General features: G+C 46.6%; 2 protein-coding genes across 2 annotated transcripts in view; both read right to left on the bottom strand.

Annotated features, from left to right (window-relative positions):
• Positions 1-17580, bottom strand: part of LOC309416429 (serine/threonine-protein kinase PAK 3-like) — a gene marked incomplete at its 5' end in the record, with an annotated part of 266010 nt that overhangs the window by 111188 nt on the left and 137242 nt on the right. The window lies entirely within an intron of this gene.
• Positions 1-17580, bottom strand: part of LOC309416404 (E3 ubiquitin-protein ligase RBBP6-like) — a gene marked incomplete at both ends in the record, with an annotated part of 135506 nt that overhangs the window by 7208 nt on the left and 110718 nt on the right. Inside the window, 5 exon segments of the mRNA XM_082015960.1 lie at positions 6-143; positions 4060-4256; positions 5680-5759; positions 6515-6627; positions 8762-8810. Coding sequence (XP_081872086.1) covers positions 6-143; positions 4060-4256; positions 5680-5759; positions 6515-6627; positions 8762-8810 — 577 coding nt within the window.

Below are 17580 nucleotides of genomic sequence, written 5' to 3'. Positions count from 1 at the left end.
TTTACCTGCAGAAGTTCCTTGGCAGACCCTCGCCTGTCCACATCCACCTCCAGGCAGCAGCTCAGAAAGTCGCGAAACACCGCGGACAATCGCTCAGGGTTCTGCAGCTCTGGTGTCCCGTTCGTAGCGATCAGATGCAGCGCCTAGAGAAAAAGGGAACATGAGACTCCACCTGTTTCCTTCATATCCATAACTGCCCAGATAGACCCCATTTTTTAAGGTTCATTCTCCAGTGGCAGTTTCTTCCCTGGCAGGGGGTCAGACAGGATTTTTCTATAGCTACATAAAAAACCTTGAGGCAGCCACAGCTCTTCCAATATCAAAATGATCTTGCCTTGACAGCTGATTTCACGGACTGACCTGGTTAGTATGAACTACATCAGCAAAAGCACATTTTGCTTCTCCAAGTAGTGACAGGCTTGTGACAGTGACAGTTTACAGCCTCTTTTAAAGAGTGAATTTGGCCTAACGCTATTATTTCTGAGGATTACTACTGAAAATGCATCTCGGCGGGGCTCACTGTTCCCTAAAGTACAGCTTCCATAAAGCAAAGGTAGCCAAGTTTTTTGCTCTGCTCTTGATAAAAATGGTAACCAGATGGGAAAAAAGGAAATCCATCAGCTTAGTCCTTGGATAAAGAAACAGAAACATTGGGAACCTTTTTTTCAACACAGGCACATAAGTTGCATGCACAAATATCTTATGAAGAAAATGCATCTTTGGGCAGATGGGAGCCAAGCTGCAACAACGTCTTTCAGCAGTCTCCAAATTCCAGATCAGCGTCACTTATGTGTTAAGAAGAAAACGTTTAATGCTTGCTATCAGAAAAACGAGTAATTCCATCGCTATGGTAACACTCCGCTACCTCAGAATTGGGAGTATTCACCTGTGTTAAGGGTTGAGTCCTCTGTGGATTCCCCTCCATGTTGTGCATAAATGTCCAGCTGCTCATCTGAATGCACAGTCATTCTGTGCACACAAGCCTAGCCAAACACTTGAAAATTCCAGCCTTTCTCCTCTTCAACAGCATCCAGCCAAAGCTAAGCTCAAGTTTCCTAAGCAAAGCCAAGGATGTTCACTGTCAAGCAGCTGACGGAGTTCATGCAGCTGAGCAAGTCTTCCTGATATTCCTCAGGCCAAGGGAGTACAACGTCATTTTGCAAAACACAGGGTGAGCAGTATCCAGTGTGGTTCGCTTGTAACCAAGGTCTAACATGCTGAGAAGCCAGCGAGATGAGTTCATTGCGCTTTTGCAAGATGTTATGTAGAAACGGAAGACAAACCTTTTGAACTATTCAGACATAAACTTCCAGAATACGTCTAAACTACACAGCAATAACGATAGAAATAGGCCATGGGGTCTTCCATTAAAACGTCTGCCATTACAACAGCTCTGTTCTACTGGCACTTAACTAGACCGGGACCACATTGACTTTGCTATTGTCCTCTTAAATACAGAGGACAATTTCCAAGCCTAAAAAGGCAAAGAAACGATCCTAGAGTAAAAACAATAAAAGGAAGCTTCTTTCCTTTTCCCACAACATAAATGTCACAAAATCAGTCTGATCCTGTCCATCTGCAGCTGACCTCAGCCACCGGACACTGTGGTGAGCTGGAGTGCCTGTCCTCACTACGCTTCAATTGCGCTACCCGAGGGATGATACTTCTCCTGCGGGAAAGGACTACAGCACCAACGGCAGCTTTGGCGATTTTACTGCAGCCACATTCACCTGAGTGTGAAACAGGAGTGCCAGGACAAATGGAGCTCTTTTAGTTACTTGTTTCTTCTCAGAACATGAATCCCAAAGAAGAGTCATCTTCAGCTCAGTACGTCCCCTTTTCAGTATTTCCACCAGAACAGGGAAAGGTCTACGGGAAGCTGAAGTACCTTCTTATCACATATCTTTTGGTCTCCTATGATATGCAGCTGGCAAAGAAAAGCAAGTACGGTACAAAGGAAAGGAGCGTTCGCAGTAGCTGCAAAGGGGCAATAAGCTCATTAATTTGTTTCACATGCCAAGAAACAAGAAAGGCTTCAGCAGACCATTACAGCTGCAGTCTGTGAAAGCAAGATCCTAAAGGTATCCAGGCCACCCAGATACGTGACAGAACAACATACAGATGATTAAGAAGCCTGAAACTGTAGAAGATGTGCAGCATTTGAAAAAAATGCTACAGTTTTGAGACAAATTGATGCGCTGTGGTTAAGAAATGAAAAAGAAATGCTTAAGGGTTTGTTTTGTTTCTGTGGTTTTCTGTTTGGTTTTTTTTTTAATTGAAATCAGGAGGAGGTCCAACCTGAATTTCAAAGGGTTTTTATCACACCAGTGTTTGTCCCCCAGGCCCTCGGCATGCGCCGGATGGAAGGAAATCACAGTGAGAGGAAACAAATACCATCACAGACACATCCAAGACACACATGGCTCGAAAATTGTTCATTCCTGTGAGTTCTGCATCAGCTGGAAAGAACGTGAGCAGCATGGGATGCGCCTGCTCTACACGTGGAAAACAACACTGCATCTACATGAAGACTGCCGCTAACTCTAGGACTAATGAGCCTTTCATGCCCTTACAATTTATTTAGGTGTTTAAGTAACGGAAGCTCCTGTGTGCCTTCCATTATTAAAACAATCCTTCATAAAAAACAAATCAATCCTGTCGGGGTTGATTGACCTTAATAAAACTAGCTGATAACTGGGGAACTTCAGGCAGTCCATCACAGGCTGTTCACTGTTCCTAGCTCAGGGGCAACAACCGCTGAAAAAGAGCCCAGGAAGCCAATGCAGATGGAAGCAACTTCAGGTGCCTGATTTTCATCTACCACAGTTTTACTAAGACACCTGAAGATGCCTTGAAGCTCTAAGTGTCCAAGCTGATCGTATCTCCAGCAGGAGATGAGGCATATATGGAGAAAAAGAGCATCTCAAAGAATCTGGGTGAGGGCAGGAAGAGCTGAGTTTGGTCAGAGAGAAGAAATCCAGTGATCTTTCTAACAAACAGTTGACCTGAGGCTTCTCGAGGAGCCCTAATCAGCATGTGAGGTTAAGGAGGCAGGGAACCTTCAGCATCCCGACCAGTCACACTAATGCTCTTCACGGGTTTTTGCTGCCTTATGCAAGGCAAATGCATTTTTTGCAAGGGTCTCCCAGGGAAGCAGGTGGAGTGTGGGCTCCTCTCTTTGCTTGGCCGGGGGTATTTCCTGACCATTCTCTTGTTTCTTCTTTCAGTCTGCAGTACGCAGTCGGGGTGCCACAGACCAGAGAGAGCACAGCCTTACTGCTATGAGAAAAGCTAAAGGTCAGGCTCCATTTTAATTCTAGCCTTAATAAGAATTGCGTATGTATACGCATAGAGCAAACTTAATTTCCTCCTGAATTCCTGCATCCTGTCAGGAATGAACTGTGCAGCATTGAGCTCTGTTTCAGCTCTCAGTCATGAGGTGTTATCTTGGCAGACATTCCTCCACTATGACACGCTCCTTTGGTATAAGAACTGGTCATTTCATTTTAAGGAATTAGGACAAAACTGGAAACTTCAAAACATCAAAATACACTAGTGTACTACAAGTACCTGTGCCAAAACAGACTTGTAGAAAAGCATTTGCTAAGAAGTGATTATGGCATTACTAGAACCAGCGACACTTCCTGAAAGGCGCAGGTGAGCAATCGGCACTGATCTGAGTTTGGAAAGACTTCTCCTGCACGTACAGTTGAAATATTTTTCATAAAAATTCCCCAACTGGAGGATCTTGCTGCTGAAAAATTCTTGTCATTCAGAGATACAACTCAAAGAGAGTTCTAAAAGCGCATGAGAAATCTCAAGCGTTGTTGAGGGCAAAAATGACACATTTCTGAACAGTCTACATGTCACTTCTCTTTTAAGGTCCCCCTATTGACATAACGACAGCTACAATATATGCCGATATGCTCCAGCGACATATTTAGAAGCAGCCCTTGGTGGAACTAGTTCAAGCTGGTGTAACTGGGATTTTGTCTCATGGGAGACAAAACATGGGGCAGGTTAGAAAGACGGTGGTCTCTGGTTTTATTCGCACCTTACCCTGAGAGGATGAGCATTAACGTAAGGAGGTTCTCCTTGCGCCATTTCAATTGCCGTGATCCCAAGCGACCAGATGTCCACTTTGGGCCCGTATGCGTTTCCCGACACCACTTCTGGTGCCATCCAGTAAGGAGACCCGACCATCGTGCTCCGTTGACTCTGCTCAGGGGTGATCTGAGCACACAAGCCAAAATCAGCTGAGGAGAAAAACAAGTACTGTTAAAGGCAGCTTGATTTATGAAACCAAGCAAAAGAAATCCCTTCCAGATGCCTCAGAAGGCGTTGTTGAATCTATCTGGTAAAGCGGCCATGCTCTGTTTACTCAGTGCTCGAGCCAAGGAAATACTGAAGTGGCCACTGAAAAACCCCTCAAGTTTCATGCAGTGGCTTTTATTCACTTGAAGCTTTAGATTATTCTTTATTACTATCCCTTCTGGAAGGGACCTACACAAACCGAAACCACTCTTTACACCTTTTTCCTTTCTGTACCTCTCTGGACGTTGGCACTGTGCTCTTAGCTCGCAGCAGTGGTCTGCCAGTGCACTACCACAGGCATCGCTTTTGGGTAACAGGCAGTCAGTCAAAAGCAGCCCCACACCACATCCTGGGAATGCTGCACCTGACCAAGGATACCTACTCAGTTTGACAGATCCATCCATTCCGAGGAGGATATTGTCGCTTTTGATGTCTCTGTGGATCACTTGGTTGGAATGAAGGCAATCCAGAGCTTGTAGGCACTCATAGATCAAAAAGAAACATGAGGGTAAAACTTACTTAGTGACCAGATTTCATCACACAAGAAAAGAAATGGCTCTAAAGGATTTAATTTCTAGTTGAATTGAGAGTAATGGCAGAGTATTGTGCTCTCAAGAGGAAGAGCTTGCTGCTTCAACACAGAGTAATAACTTCCTAAACAAAGGCGTAGTAGCTTTTGAAACAGAAATGTCAATTCTTGGCACAGACTGTCCCCTGAAAGCACACACGGAATGACTGCTGCTGCAGGGAATGTGCTATCTCCACCCAGGTGACAAACTATGGTTTGCCAAAAACCAAAAAGTCCCTTCCTTCGGTATAAGATGGATCACTTTTGAGTCGGAGGTCGCATGAGAAAGATTTTATTGTTAGGCTTGACGGCAGATCTGGAAATAGCGTGTTAGGCATTTTTCAGGAGCAACCACCGTTTTGGGTGGAGTGCTATTCTTTTAAGCCGAGGACTGGGATGAAGGAGCCCCTATTTTTCTTTGCTGGTATTTTAAAATTCTGCCACCAGCATATTTGCTTGTACACGAAAGGAATGCAGTACAGGCATGCTCCAGGCAAAGGTTTAGAGAGGCAAAGTTGAGAAGAGTAAAACTAAAAACAACAAAAAAAGAAATAGTACAATAAAATTCTATGAGTAAAACAACAGAGTGTAATAAGTGCAGCGATACTGGCAGGCAGTTCACTTAAGATGCTCTTTCTTCTCCGTATCATAAAAGCAACACAGAAACAAAGCTCTGAACATGAAACCTCTCATCTTCTTACCACCTGCTTAGAAGTACCATCCTGTCCCAGTAATGGGAAGCACAGGCGGGATCCCTTACCTCCCTCAGACAGCTGCTATCTGTCCTTCATCCATACATGTCTCCTCAAGAACATCATTTAAAGAGCCTCCAGCTAGGTATTCCATAACCACCCACAGTGTGTCACCGACGAGGTAGCTGAAAGATGAAAACAATGGCACCGAGATGAGTGTGCATGGCTAAATTACCTCTGGAAAAAGGCTACAGCTGATTTTGTTTCCAAGTCATTCTTACATGAGGACAGGACAACATGAATAGACATTCCCTCTAGGCTATACAGGACTTAGAACCTGTGCGGTCTAAATGAGGAAGGCCCATAAGTGAACAATTAGAGGTCCGAGTTGGCAAGCAAGTGAAAAATTGACGTTCAGTAATGGCAAAGATAAATCTTGGACCAGGAGGATGTGTACCAGTGAAGACAGGAATTGGTCAACAGTTTGGAAAACCTACCAGAAAATACATCCAGGAACAGGAGAAACAATTTAAAAAGTGGCAAATTACGTGTTTCTGCAAACAAGAACTTCACCTTCCTGATATCCACAGCAATGGAAAAGAGCAGGAACAGCCCAAAGGAAGTAATTTCGAGGAGGATTTACCAGCACTTATGATAAGACACAGAAAAGATGATCAACTTAACCACAAAACCAATCAAGCCAACAACAAAACAACATGGAGGTAGGCTGAGATGGCTGTGCCAGGTCCTTGAAAACAGTCTTAAGCAATATATGCCAGAAAAGATTAATGCAGACAAAATGCAGTCTCCTCCCATACACTGGCTATGAGTAGATAAACAATAGAGGTCAATTTTCTGCCAGCGACCAAAAGGGTTTTTAAAAAGGTTTGGCTTACAGCGTGTAAATGAACATTCACGTGATCATACCAGAACTACTCACCTGTCTAAATAGTTCACAATATTGGAGCTCTTGTTTTCTCTCATGATGAGGATTTTGTTAACTATTAGTTCCTTTTTGGGCTGTTGTTGGAGATTAATTTGCTTTATGGCCACCTAAAACAACAGGGAAAGCCATTAACTTGAGTAGCCTGTTGCACAAGGTCCCAATGAACATGGAGCGCGTGTTTTTGGAATGACATAGCAGAGCTGTGCCAAACTGTCTTGGTATCAGACCAAAGAGCTCAGTAACTTATATTACAACACCCAATTTCTCTGCTAGCCTGGGTGCTAGTTACAGGACACACGGCCATATACATTTTGTCTTGTAAAATCTGTACAAATGCTCTTTAAACTATCAAGCACGCATCTCTAACAACACTCTCTGGACCGACATTCTTCTCAGATGGTCTTAGTTTACCACCACTATTATTGTTGATGCACAGTTTGCAAGCAGGAAGTGATTTTGTTACTGCCAAGATACACAAAAACTGCTGGTAATGCTTTAGTAATTGTACGATTTGTCATCATTATTTCAGCAACTGCTGTTACTCTTGACTTGACGGCATAACAGAGAGAAAACACAGACGTACATTACATTTCAAAAGCCATACTAAAACAATCATTAAGGTTACACACACAAAAAATACAGTCCTGGCTGTTGCCTTCGCAGGCGTGGCGACCTGGTTCAGGAACGGCACGGAGACCAACCCCAGGCCGCTCGGGCCATCAGCTCGCTGACACCAATGTGGTAGACGGCAAATGGCGTTTATTAGTGTGTGACACGGCGTTATATAGCTTAGGTTTATAACCTCACTTCCGTCTGCTTGCATCATAAATTAAACGCTATCGGCTTTCAGGAGAGGGGCCCTAACTTTCCGTACAGCGCGATATCTTCCGGCCGCCAGACCCTAGCTATCTACACCTGGCACTTCCTACCTTCTTGAATCTTGATTTTGCAACTCGAAATACACATTCCTTAACACAGTTCAGATTGGCAATTACTTTGAGGGTTTCAAAAAAATAATCCATTCTATGTCATTTGATGGATACACCCCGGGTCCTAAGCAGGGCTAGACCTCTACCTAAGAGCAGTTATAAAGCGCCTCTGTCTAGTCCTGCTCTCAACATGGCACGAAAGAGACCACCACTCCGCTCCCATTCCTGGGTTTCTAGCCACATTTTCAGGCAGGGTTTGTATAGATTCAAGACCGCTTGCCTTGGAAAAGGAAAGGAATGTGAAGAGGCCACTTTAAACTGGTCACTACAGGGGCTGTCAAAGCTAACGCCGCTTTCCTTCAAGATTCGTTTCTCACCCTCCTGGCCCCCACTTCCCTGCGAGCACTTCACGGGCTGTAATGGGCTGTCACCGACACCAGACTTAAACACGACTGTTTGGTTTGGGAGAGATCTTTGCTCTTGATATACTTCTTCTACACTGACAGACATGAGAATGATTTCTAAACCAACACATTGACGCTGGCAATAAAAATGATACTGTTTTTATCAGTCCCAAAAGCTTGCTGGGATTTCTGAAGGCTGTCCTGGTTTCAGCCAGGATAGAGCTGGTTTTCCTCACAGAAGCTAGTGTGAGACTGTGTTTTGGATTTGGGATGAGGAACTGTTGATAATGTGCTGATGTTTTGGGTTGTTGCTGAGCCATCAAGGACAGTCCAGCTTCTTGTGCTGGCCTGCCAGCGAGCAGGCTGGGGGTGCACGGGGAGCTGGGAGGGGACACAGCCGGGACAGCTGACCCAGACTGGCCAAAGAGATATTCCCTACCATCCGACGTCAGGCCCAGTACATAAACTGGAGTGAGCCGGGGGGGCGGAAATCGCTGCTCGGGGACGGGCTGTCGATCACGGGGTGGTGAGCAATTGCTGTATTGGGCCTCACTTGTTCTTGTACATTCCTTTGTTGGTATTATCATTATTGTTCCCTTCTTTCTTTCTGTCCTATTAAACCGTGTTTATCTCAACCCACGAGGTTTTTCCTAATTCTCTCCCCCGTCCCGCTGTGGGAGGGAGAGCGAGCGAGCGGCTGCGTGGTGCTTAGTTGCCGGCTGGGGCTAAACCACGACAAGGCTGAAGACAGCAGATGATGCATTTTGCCAGCTGACACTAGCCTGTGCTTCAGAGGAACCGCCTTGGCAGTAAAGATCTACTGGCCACCCAAAAGCCCCATCCACCCTTCGCACCAGAGGGGAGAGCACTAAAGACCTGCAAAATCGGCTGGGACTGTAGACACTTACCTCTTGTCCTGTGGTGATGTCCATCGCCATGTAAACAGTTCCTGACGCCCTAGAAACAAAACAGCAGCAAAGAAAGGAGCACTTTAGTCCCTAGGAGTGAAAGCAAGCCCAGACAGGAGATCTCTGCTGCCTGTAGGGTTTAAAAAACACCTTTGTTCACCCACTCCTTCAGGCAGCAGCGCACAGCGCAGCAGCCCACCAGCCCTCTGCCACGCAGGGTATCCAAGAGAAAACTTATGCCCAACGTGAAGAACAAGGGATGTCCAACATGAGGAAAGGATCCACACACAGCTTTCTCCAGCATAGCAAAGCAAGGAAACTATTCTCCAGCCATCCTACAAGGTCACAGCTAGAGCAGGTTAAGGCATGTTGTGCTCCAAACAGGGGATCCTTAGACAGCTTCTTTAGGTGTCAAGAGCCGTCAGCAGCTGCTTCTGTTAGGTGCACCGGACACGTGAAGGACTCTTCATGGTATCTGTATTTTCCTCCTGTGGCAGACACGGGTTGTGTTGTAGAGCCACTAGAAAGAAATGGTGCTCTCATCCGCGGACTAGGCAGTGTGGCGTTTTGTTTGCCATCTGCCTCTTGTTAAAAGAGGTTCTTCCCCTGTAATGATGTGAAGGGCCTGAAAGGCCACGGTCAGAGGAAACCCCTTTGGGTTTAAAGTAACTGCAGGCTTGTAAACCCCATTAGTGTTCCTTCTGAGCTAAGCACAGGTTTACACTGCCATCATGTCAAAGCTGACGTCTGCACGGGCAGTGAGGCAATGGAGAGCCAGCGAGGGAATTCTGAGAAGTGGGAACACCCATCCGGCAAGTGTCCCACTGACTGACAATGCCAAAATCAGTTTGCTCCTTTTCACCTGATCCCCTGGCTTGTTTGTGTACCTGCAGGCTGAAATATGTCTGAAGTACTGCTATCCAACAGGCACCAGGGACGATTTTTTTCTGGAGGATTTTTCCCCATCACTACAAATTGACCTGCAGCATGACAGTCACGAGCTGGTGACGGCAGCACGCTCACTGCTCTGTAAGAAGGGCGTGCCATCTTCAGGCTGCACTAAAAGCTGGAGGAAATCAGTTCAGAGACCCTTTCAGGCCAGATATTAGCCACTTCTCTTCCCACCAGCTGCTGAGGCACCTTTGTACAAGCTCACCCCTAGGATGGGCAAAACAAAAGACGGTGAGGGCGATGGTCATACTGTCACGGTCACACGTGCGTCACACGCATGTTTCTTCTGGCTCTCACTTCTTCAGTCGACACATATCTTTTGAGAGCCTGGCACAGCTCTAAGTGTCCACTGACATTTTACAAATGGCAATGAGAACCAAACCTTCAGGTACAACGCAAGCGGCAATCCCAGAAAGGGTTTTTATACAACGAATGGAGCAGAAACACCTTCCCACAAGCGCCCCACCAAACAAGAAGTGTCTACGATAAAGCCTGCCAGAGAAAGAGCGTGAGTGCGTCTGGCTTTCTGCAGCATCTATCAGTTCTAGGTCAGCAACGTGCTACCCTGACTCCAAACCTCACAAGCAGTCACGGTTTCTTTACAAACACTACGGTCACCTGCCTTAACAGGCAGGAAAACATCTCCCGATGTCAGTGAACAGCTTCTGTCAGACACTGACAGCAGCGTGATCCTGGTGCTACACAATGGTGCTGGCCCTCCCGGAACTATGACACAGCCACGGAAACTTTGACCGAGCAGGGAGTCTGTCTGTATTTAAAACGCAAGTCAGGTACCTAGTTTTGATGCCATTTCTTCTTGCCTCCTCACATCAGAACCATTTCAAATCAATCCTAGTTACAGTAAGCATGGTTGGGCTTCAAAGGGAAATAGCCTGATGGTTTTTTTTTCTGTAAACTCCTAAAACCTGCAGGATCCACAAGTGGTCTGCCATGAGGCAGATGATGCATGTTCTCATCAAGTACTTTGTGCTTCAACTCTCTGTTTATTACTGAATTTTTGTTCTTTTCTGCCTCTGCTAGAAAAGAGAGCTTATTATTTAATCTCTGGGTTCTGTTGCTAAACTATGTGGTTATAATCCAGATCACTGAATATCTTTTTAGAGCAAAATATTCGAAAGAAATGGTATTGAGAACTGGTATCTCTCTCACAACTAGCAGGTGCTAAGTGGCTCTTTTAGGCAACAAAGTTTTTTCGCCATTCTTTAGCGTGGCCAGATTATTTTGCGACATACAAAAAACTATTCCCCCTTCTCCCCCTAAGAACATAAGCAAATAGGGGCCACACACTTGAGGGACAGTAGACCTTCCCGGTCCTGCTCCTTGCTGCAGACAAGACATTGGCTCCACCAGGTTGTCTTTGGCCGTGCCTTCCGACCGCACTTATAAATTTGATCGGTACTGAGAGACAGGAGAATCTAAATCCAGGGTTGTCTGAACATGTCTGGAGCTTGCCCGACTTCACTCTTGATATTACATCAGCAAAATACCTGGCCCATTTTTCGTGTCAGTAACTGTGGTCAGACTCACCCTTGGCCAATTTGCTCCAATTCAGTATATTTCTTCTTAGGATCTCCCATGCTCACAACGCTCCCTGAAAGAAACAAAATTAAAGATGCTCACTGCAAACTGGAGATACCAACTTCCAGCAGGTCAGAAATGCAGCTCCACTGTCTGGGCTTCTGAGTCGTTTGTAGCCACTTGGGCAACAACAACAACAACAACTTCGTCATACAGGCAGCTCCACAGCACAGACAGCCTCCACAAAGACGGATTTTCTACAGTCCTTTGGAGAGCTACCTTGACAGCAAACTAAGAGCATGGAGAAACATTCACAGCAATCAGGTATCAGAAAAGAACAAGCACCAATGCAAGTGTTTGTTGTCGAGAAACACTAACGAGCGCTGGAACAACAGAGCCTTTATTTCCTTAGGAATAAATACTCTGTGTGATTCAACAGAAGGTTTAATACTACCAAAGATTACATGCACCTTGGGTTCTGGAATCAATTTTGATGAACAGGTGCCATTTTCAGAACAGGAAAAATACTGCAGAGTGTTTCCAGGAGGGGATCTTCTCAACCTTTCAGCAGTTTGCCGGAAGAATGCCTTTATGTTTTTAAAGAACAGCTTCTCATGTTCATTCACGAGGAATGATGAGGTTTTAAGAACTATCACCATCATCCACTCATTACCAGGCTAAGTTCTGAAGACCTTGCTTATGCCACTCTAAGAACCACACTGCTTGTCTGCAACCTGACTGGGATTGACACGCACTTGTCCTGCACTCTCAACACTGCACGCATGTTGATCTCCACAGAATCACAGAATGGTAGGGGTTGGAAGGGATCTCTGAAGATCATCTGGTCCAACCCCCCTGCCAAGGCAGGATCATCGAGGGCAGCTTGCACAGGAATGCGTCCAGTCGGGTTTGGAAGGTCTCCAGAGAAGGAGCCTCCAACAACCTCTCTGGGCAGCCTGTTCCAGTGCTCCATCACCCTCACAGTAAAGAAGTTTTTCCTCATGCTGAGGTGGGACTCCTGTGCTGCAGTTTATGCCCATTGCCCCTTGTCCTGTCACTGGGCACTACTGAAAAGAGACTGGCTCCATCCTCCTGACAGCCACCCTGCAGATATTGATAGACATTGAAAAGGTCCCCTCTCAGTCTTCTCTTCTCCAGACTAAACAGCCCCAGGTCTCTCAGCCTTTCCTCATACAAGAGATGTTCCAGTCCCTTAATCATCCTCGTAGCCCTCCGTTGGACTCGCTCCAGGAGTTCCCTGTCTCTCTTGAACTGGGGAGCCCACAACCGGACGCAATAGTCCAGATGAGGCCTCACCAGCGCAGAGTAGACGGGGAGGATAACCTCTCTCGACCTGCTGGCCACACTCTTCTTAATGCACCCCAGGATACCATTGGCCCTCTTGGCCACCAGGGCACAGTGCTGTCCCATGGATAACTTACTGTCTACCAATATTATGCTTATTCACAAATAAGCACAGCCGTGGTGGACAGCACGAACAGCATTATTCCTCAGGCTGCCGCGTTACACAGGCAGCTGCACAAACGAGATGCTGATCATTCCAGCAGTAAGGCTCAGAAGCCAGGCCAGATGGGGTGCTGCCGCCTCCCGGCAGCTCTGCGCTGCAGCAGCGGGAAGGCAGGGCCGGCACATCTGGCACAGGGCATGGGACAGAAAGAAATACCGAATACGTACTCAGTTTCTCTAGGATCTCCTCATCTGTCAGCCCAGATTTTGTCTCCTGCCCGTCTGTGTTTCTGGACAAAGCGTTTGATTGTCCACATTGCAGAGTGGTGGCCACTTTAGCTGGTGCCAGCGCAGCGGCAGGTTCAGTTACAGAGCATGAGTAGATCTGTGACAAGAAAAGGCGTTGTATCAGAAAGCTGGCTTGCAGAGATGCCCCTAAGATTATATTGCAAATGCAAATGCTTACGAAGATGCCTCTTCTCTGCTACTAAGATAAATTCACGGACCCTATCAGAATCACAGGAAACTCATGACTAAATGGGAAAGTTCAAACCCGATTGTCAGGGTGTCAGTGGCCTGGGTGAAGCACTGTCATGGTAGGACTGCGGCCCGCAGAGTCTTCACCCGCAAGTGCTGTCTGACCAGAAACATGCAGCTCTGAATTACCCCAAATACAGTGCTATCCAACGCTGGGACTTACTGGTTTTGTATGTTCAGGCCAGGGTGCGGGAACAGGGGGAGGTTCAATGCCTTCTTCCTCCTCCTCATCACCTTCATCCGCTTCTTCAGAAACAGGCAGAGCTGGTGGGGGTTCACATGCTGGTTTTGTGCCCTGTGGACAGACGGGAGCATAAGCGACAGTCACCACTTTGGCACTTGGGAGCTTTGACAATTACACACCACTTGGGTCTGCTCAGACAGCTTCAGGAACCAATCTGGACATGCCTGTAGTCCTACAGGCCCCGGTGCTAAGTTACACGTGGCACAGCACAATTTAAAGGTTACAAATGACCCTGCTGTTTTGTTAAGTTGTCTTGGCGTTTTTCATTCTTGCTGAAAACAACTTATCCATGCCCGTGCTTAGTCAAAGTCCAATTTTACAAAATGTCATGCTTGGATATATCGCTAGAAGTCACATCTAGTTGCTGGTTCATTGCTTTGGCATTGTATCTACAGTCATGGTAACAGTTAATTAAGCTAACAGGTATCTACTTATTCGAATGTGGTTAAATACAAGGGTTTAGGAACCCTCCTATTTAACCCCAATCTTTGCTGCTGCTGCAAAGACGCTACGGTTGACTTTCCTTCAGCCTGCAAGGCTGGCACTCTGTCACAAAAGGCAAATCTCACAGCTTGCTCCACCATTCTTAAATGCTAGGAAAGCTAAAGGTTACTTTCACACTCACCGAAGGATGGGTTTCTCGGTATGCACGGGCGATTTTACCTGCAATGCGCAAAGGAAAATTAACCAGATGCTGTTATAAAAATGCCTTTTGTGGGGAAACCCACAGAACAAGGAAATCCAAAGAGACAACATGTTTCTTTCACAACATCCCTCCAGGAGCAACAGCTATTTTACATAGAGAGGAGGGTAACAGGACAATAGAAAATTCTACACTTTCTTGTGTCTATTTTTTGCCCTGTTTTGCCAGTAACTAAAAGAATTGGAAACTTATTCAAGAAAATGCAGATTGGTCTTTAACTGTCCATGCTTCTGTTCCCCCATTAAAGCTTGCCAAAATTCCACCTTAGCTGTGCCACTTCTATTCTGACAAACCACAGTCACAGCTCCTGAGTTCAGGAGCGTACACAAAGTGTTTTGAATTTTGCAGTTCACCACAAAACTAACTGCTTTTTTAGCAAACATTAAGTGTCAACTTAGACAGTCAAACCTCTTCATTATGCAAGTTAAAAAAAAAAAGATGCTTTCCCTCAAAAGAAGAGAAACGGTAATACATTCTGGAGATTAACCTCACAGTTTCTCTCTCACAGAAGCTCTCCCAGTCCGCATTTTAGCAGTTGCACTGGTTGAACCAGCAAACTGAGGAAATTGCAGACCCCACTGCCACACACTACCAGGCGTGGGGAACTGAACCACTGCAGGTAAATCTGTCCAAAAGCTGTCCACACCCGGTGGGATAGAGACACCCCCTTATTAGCTGCAGCTCTTGACAGAAGCTTTACCAAAGTCATGGTATCTTACTGGCATTTTTGTTTAAAAATCAACTCCGTTATTAAGGAACAGCCAAAGAACACATCGATACAGAAGCCAACTAGTAGTAAAAACCTCCACTTACTTGCTACATGTGTGGCCAGCCAGGGTCTGTCTGGCAAATACAATACAGAAAAAGCCAAAGAAAAGAAAACGCGAACTGCAGCACAGACTTGCTCTCTCATTTTTGCAACGGTACGTCACAATTTTGCAGACTCTAGGCATCCAGGAGGATAAAGGACATCCCCATCACATCTGCAGGCTCTTGGACGGGAATGCCCACACCACGAGGGTCTTCCTGGAGTGAGCCTGCTATGGAGATTGCTCGGGACACTTATGCCTGCCTTCTCGCCCTCTGTGACACCGTTCCTGTTACAGCACAATGGCAGCCGTTCTGGATTGGTTTGCGAGTTTATGCACAGCAACCTCGTCCTCTGCATGGGGTTTGCGTGGCAAGGTTGTGGCAGCAGGGCTGCAGGGGTGGCTTCTGTGAGAAGCTGCTAGAAGCTGCCCCTGTGTCCCATAGAGCCCGTGCCCGCCGGCTCCAAGACGGACCCGCCGCTGGCCAAGGCCAAGCCAGGCAGCGACGGGGGCAGCACCTCTGGGATAACATATTTCAGAAGGGGACAAAACCGGCACGTGGCATTTGCAGCCAGAGAGAGGAGTGAGAACATGTGAAAAGAGCTCTGCAGACACCAAGGTCCGTGCAGAAGGAGGGGCAGGAGGTGCTCCCGGCGCCGCAGCAGAGGTTCCCCTGCAGCCCCTGGTGAAGACCATGGTGAGGCAGGCTGTGCCCCTGCAGCCATGCAGCTCCACGCTGGAGCAGATCTCCACCTGCAGCCCGGGGAGGACCCCATGCCGGGGCAGGGGGATGCCCGAAGGAGGCCGTGACCCCGTGACAGGCCCGTGCTGGAGCAGCCTGTTTCTGGAGGATGGCACCCCGTGGCTGGGGCCCAGGCTGGAGGATGCCGACACAGTCTCACGTAGCCTGACGTGATCCTGCCCTGCTGTGCCAACCTGCAAGAGTTAGAGGAACTGGATTGTCCGGACTCCAAGCCAAGGGCCGTACGCTTTCAGGACCTGGTTAACGTTTTGTAGTTTCATCTCACTCAAACCTATAGCGTAAGATGAAGCTTTCCTTCTGTTTCTCTATGGTGGGTCTCCACTACAAAAGAACCCTTCAGTCCAGAAGAATATGCCCAGAGGACTCTGGGACTCCCTCGTAACTGACTGGAAGAAGGGACGTGAGATGAGAAAGCGTACCCTCCTGCGCACACTGCCGAGCTTAACCAGCCCCCAGACAGGGATCCCCATGGGACCCTGCAGTACTAAACCAACCACTGCCGTAATCCTGGGCTGGGCTGGGCAGCAGGAAAAACACCGTGTTGTCGGTGTCTGGCAGGTGCTATTTTCAGCTTGTTAGTGGAACTGTGTACCTATCCAAACAGGTATCACAAGTTCATGGAAGCTCTTGTTAGAAAAGAATAAAGAAAAAGACTGCAGAACAAATATTTTGAAAAAGAATTCTCGTAGTAAGTTTCAGTGGATTATGCTGCTAAGTTTTATATGATTTGATACTGTGACTTATCTCAGCATTGTTAGTGAATGTGATTGCTGCTACTTTGTATTGGATAAATTGCCATCTTTAAGTTACAGGAAGCACAAAATCATAGTCTGTATCACTACACCAGAATCCTTGATACTCTATCCCTTTAGTCATGTAAACCGTTGACCAAGTCTGGGACTAGGAGTGGATTCAGTCGCACCTAGACTCCCCTCTGAAAAGGACTTTAGAAAGCATGGGGGTCCACCCTGAACCTCGTGACTCAACGGGAGGGCATTCCTTTACTTTCCTTACCTAACCTTAGTCATAAACCGTTGACCAAGTCCAGGACTAGGGGTGGATTTCGGTCCACTCTGAGCCTCGTGTCTCAAGAGGAGGGTCTCCCCTAGTTTCTCTCCTCAAGATACACATTAACTCGATCCGATAGACACGTAAATCATTCGAGTTTAATTGTAATCTGGCTTCTCTCTGCATAGCTTTTCCACGTTGAATATGGAATAGAGTGGACCTTGCCAGCAACTTCTGTTAATTCGCGCTTTTTACAAATCTAGATTAAAATCATTCGCTTTCTGATATCTTCGGCAGTGATTCTTTAAGCAGCCTAAATTATCCATCCGTGACAGCCCAGGACGAAGGGAGGGGTGCCAGGAAGGTGTTTTAAGATTTCACCATATTTCCCATTATCCTACTCTGATTTTGATTGGCAAGAACTTAAACAAATTTCCCCAAGTTGAGTCTGTTTTGCCCGTGATGGGAATTGCTGAATGATCTCTCCCTGTCCTTATCTCCAGCCACAGGCTTGTCCTTATATTTTCTCTCCCCTGTCCAGCTGAGGAGGGGGAGTGACAGAGCAGCTTTGGTGGGCACCTGGCGTCTAGCCAAGGTCAGCCCACCACATCTTCTCTACAGCTAATGCAAGAAATCCTTGAAAATTCCCCTCTATCACAAAACACCACAAAAAAATCCTCAGGGTCCATAACCTGTTGCTCAAAGGATCCAAGAATAACTCATAAAACGCACAAAACAAGTATACCCTGTACCCCAATCTGAAGGGTAGCGTGAAGGAGCAAGGATGCAAAGAAACAA

The sequence above is a fragment of the Phaethon aethereus genome, assembly GCF_964289735.1.
Source record: "Phaethon aethereus genome assembly, contig: HAP1_SCAFFOLD_108, whole genome shotgun sequence".
In the NCBI taxonomy this organism is placed as follows: Eukaryota; Metazoa; Chordata; class Aves; order Phaethontiformes; family Phaethontidae; genus Phaethon; species Phaethon aethereus.
This window is presented reverse-complemented; position numbering and strand designations above follow the sequence as displayed.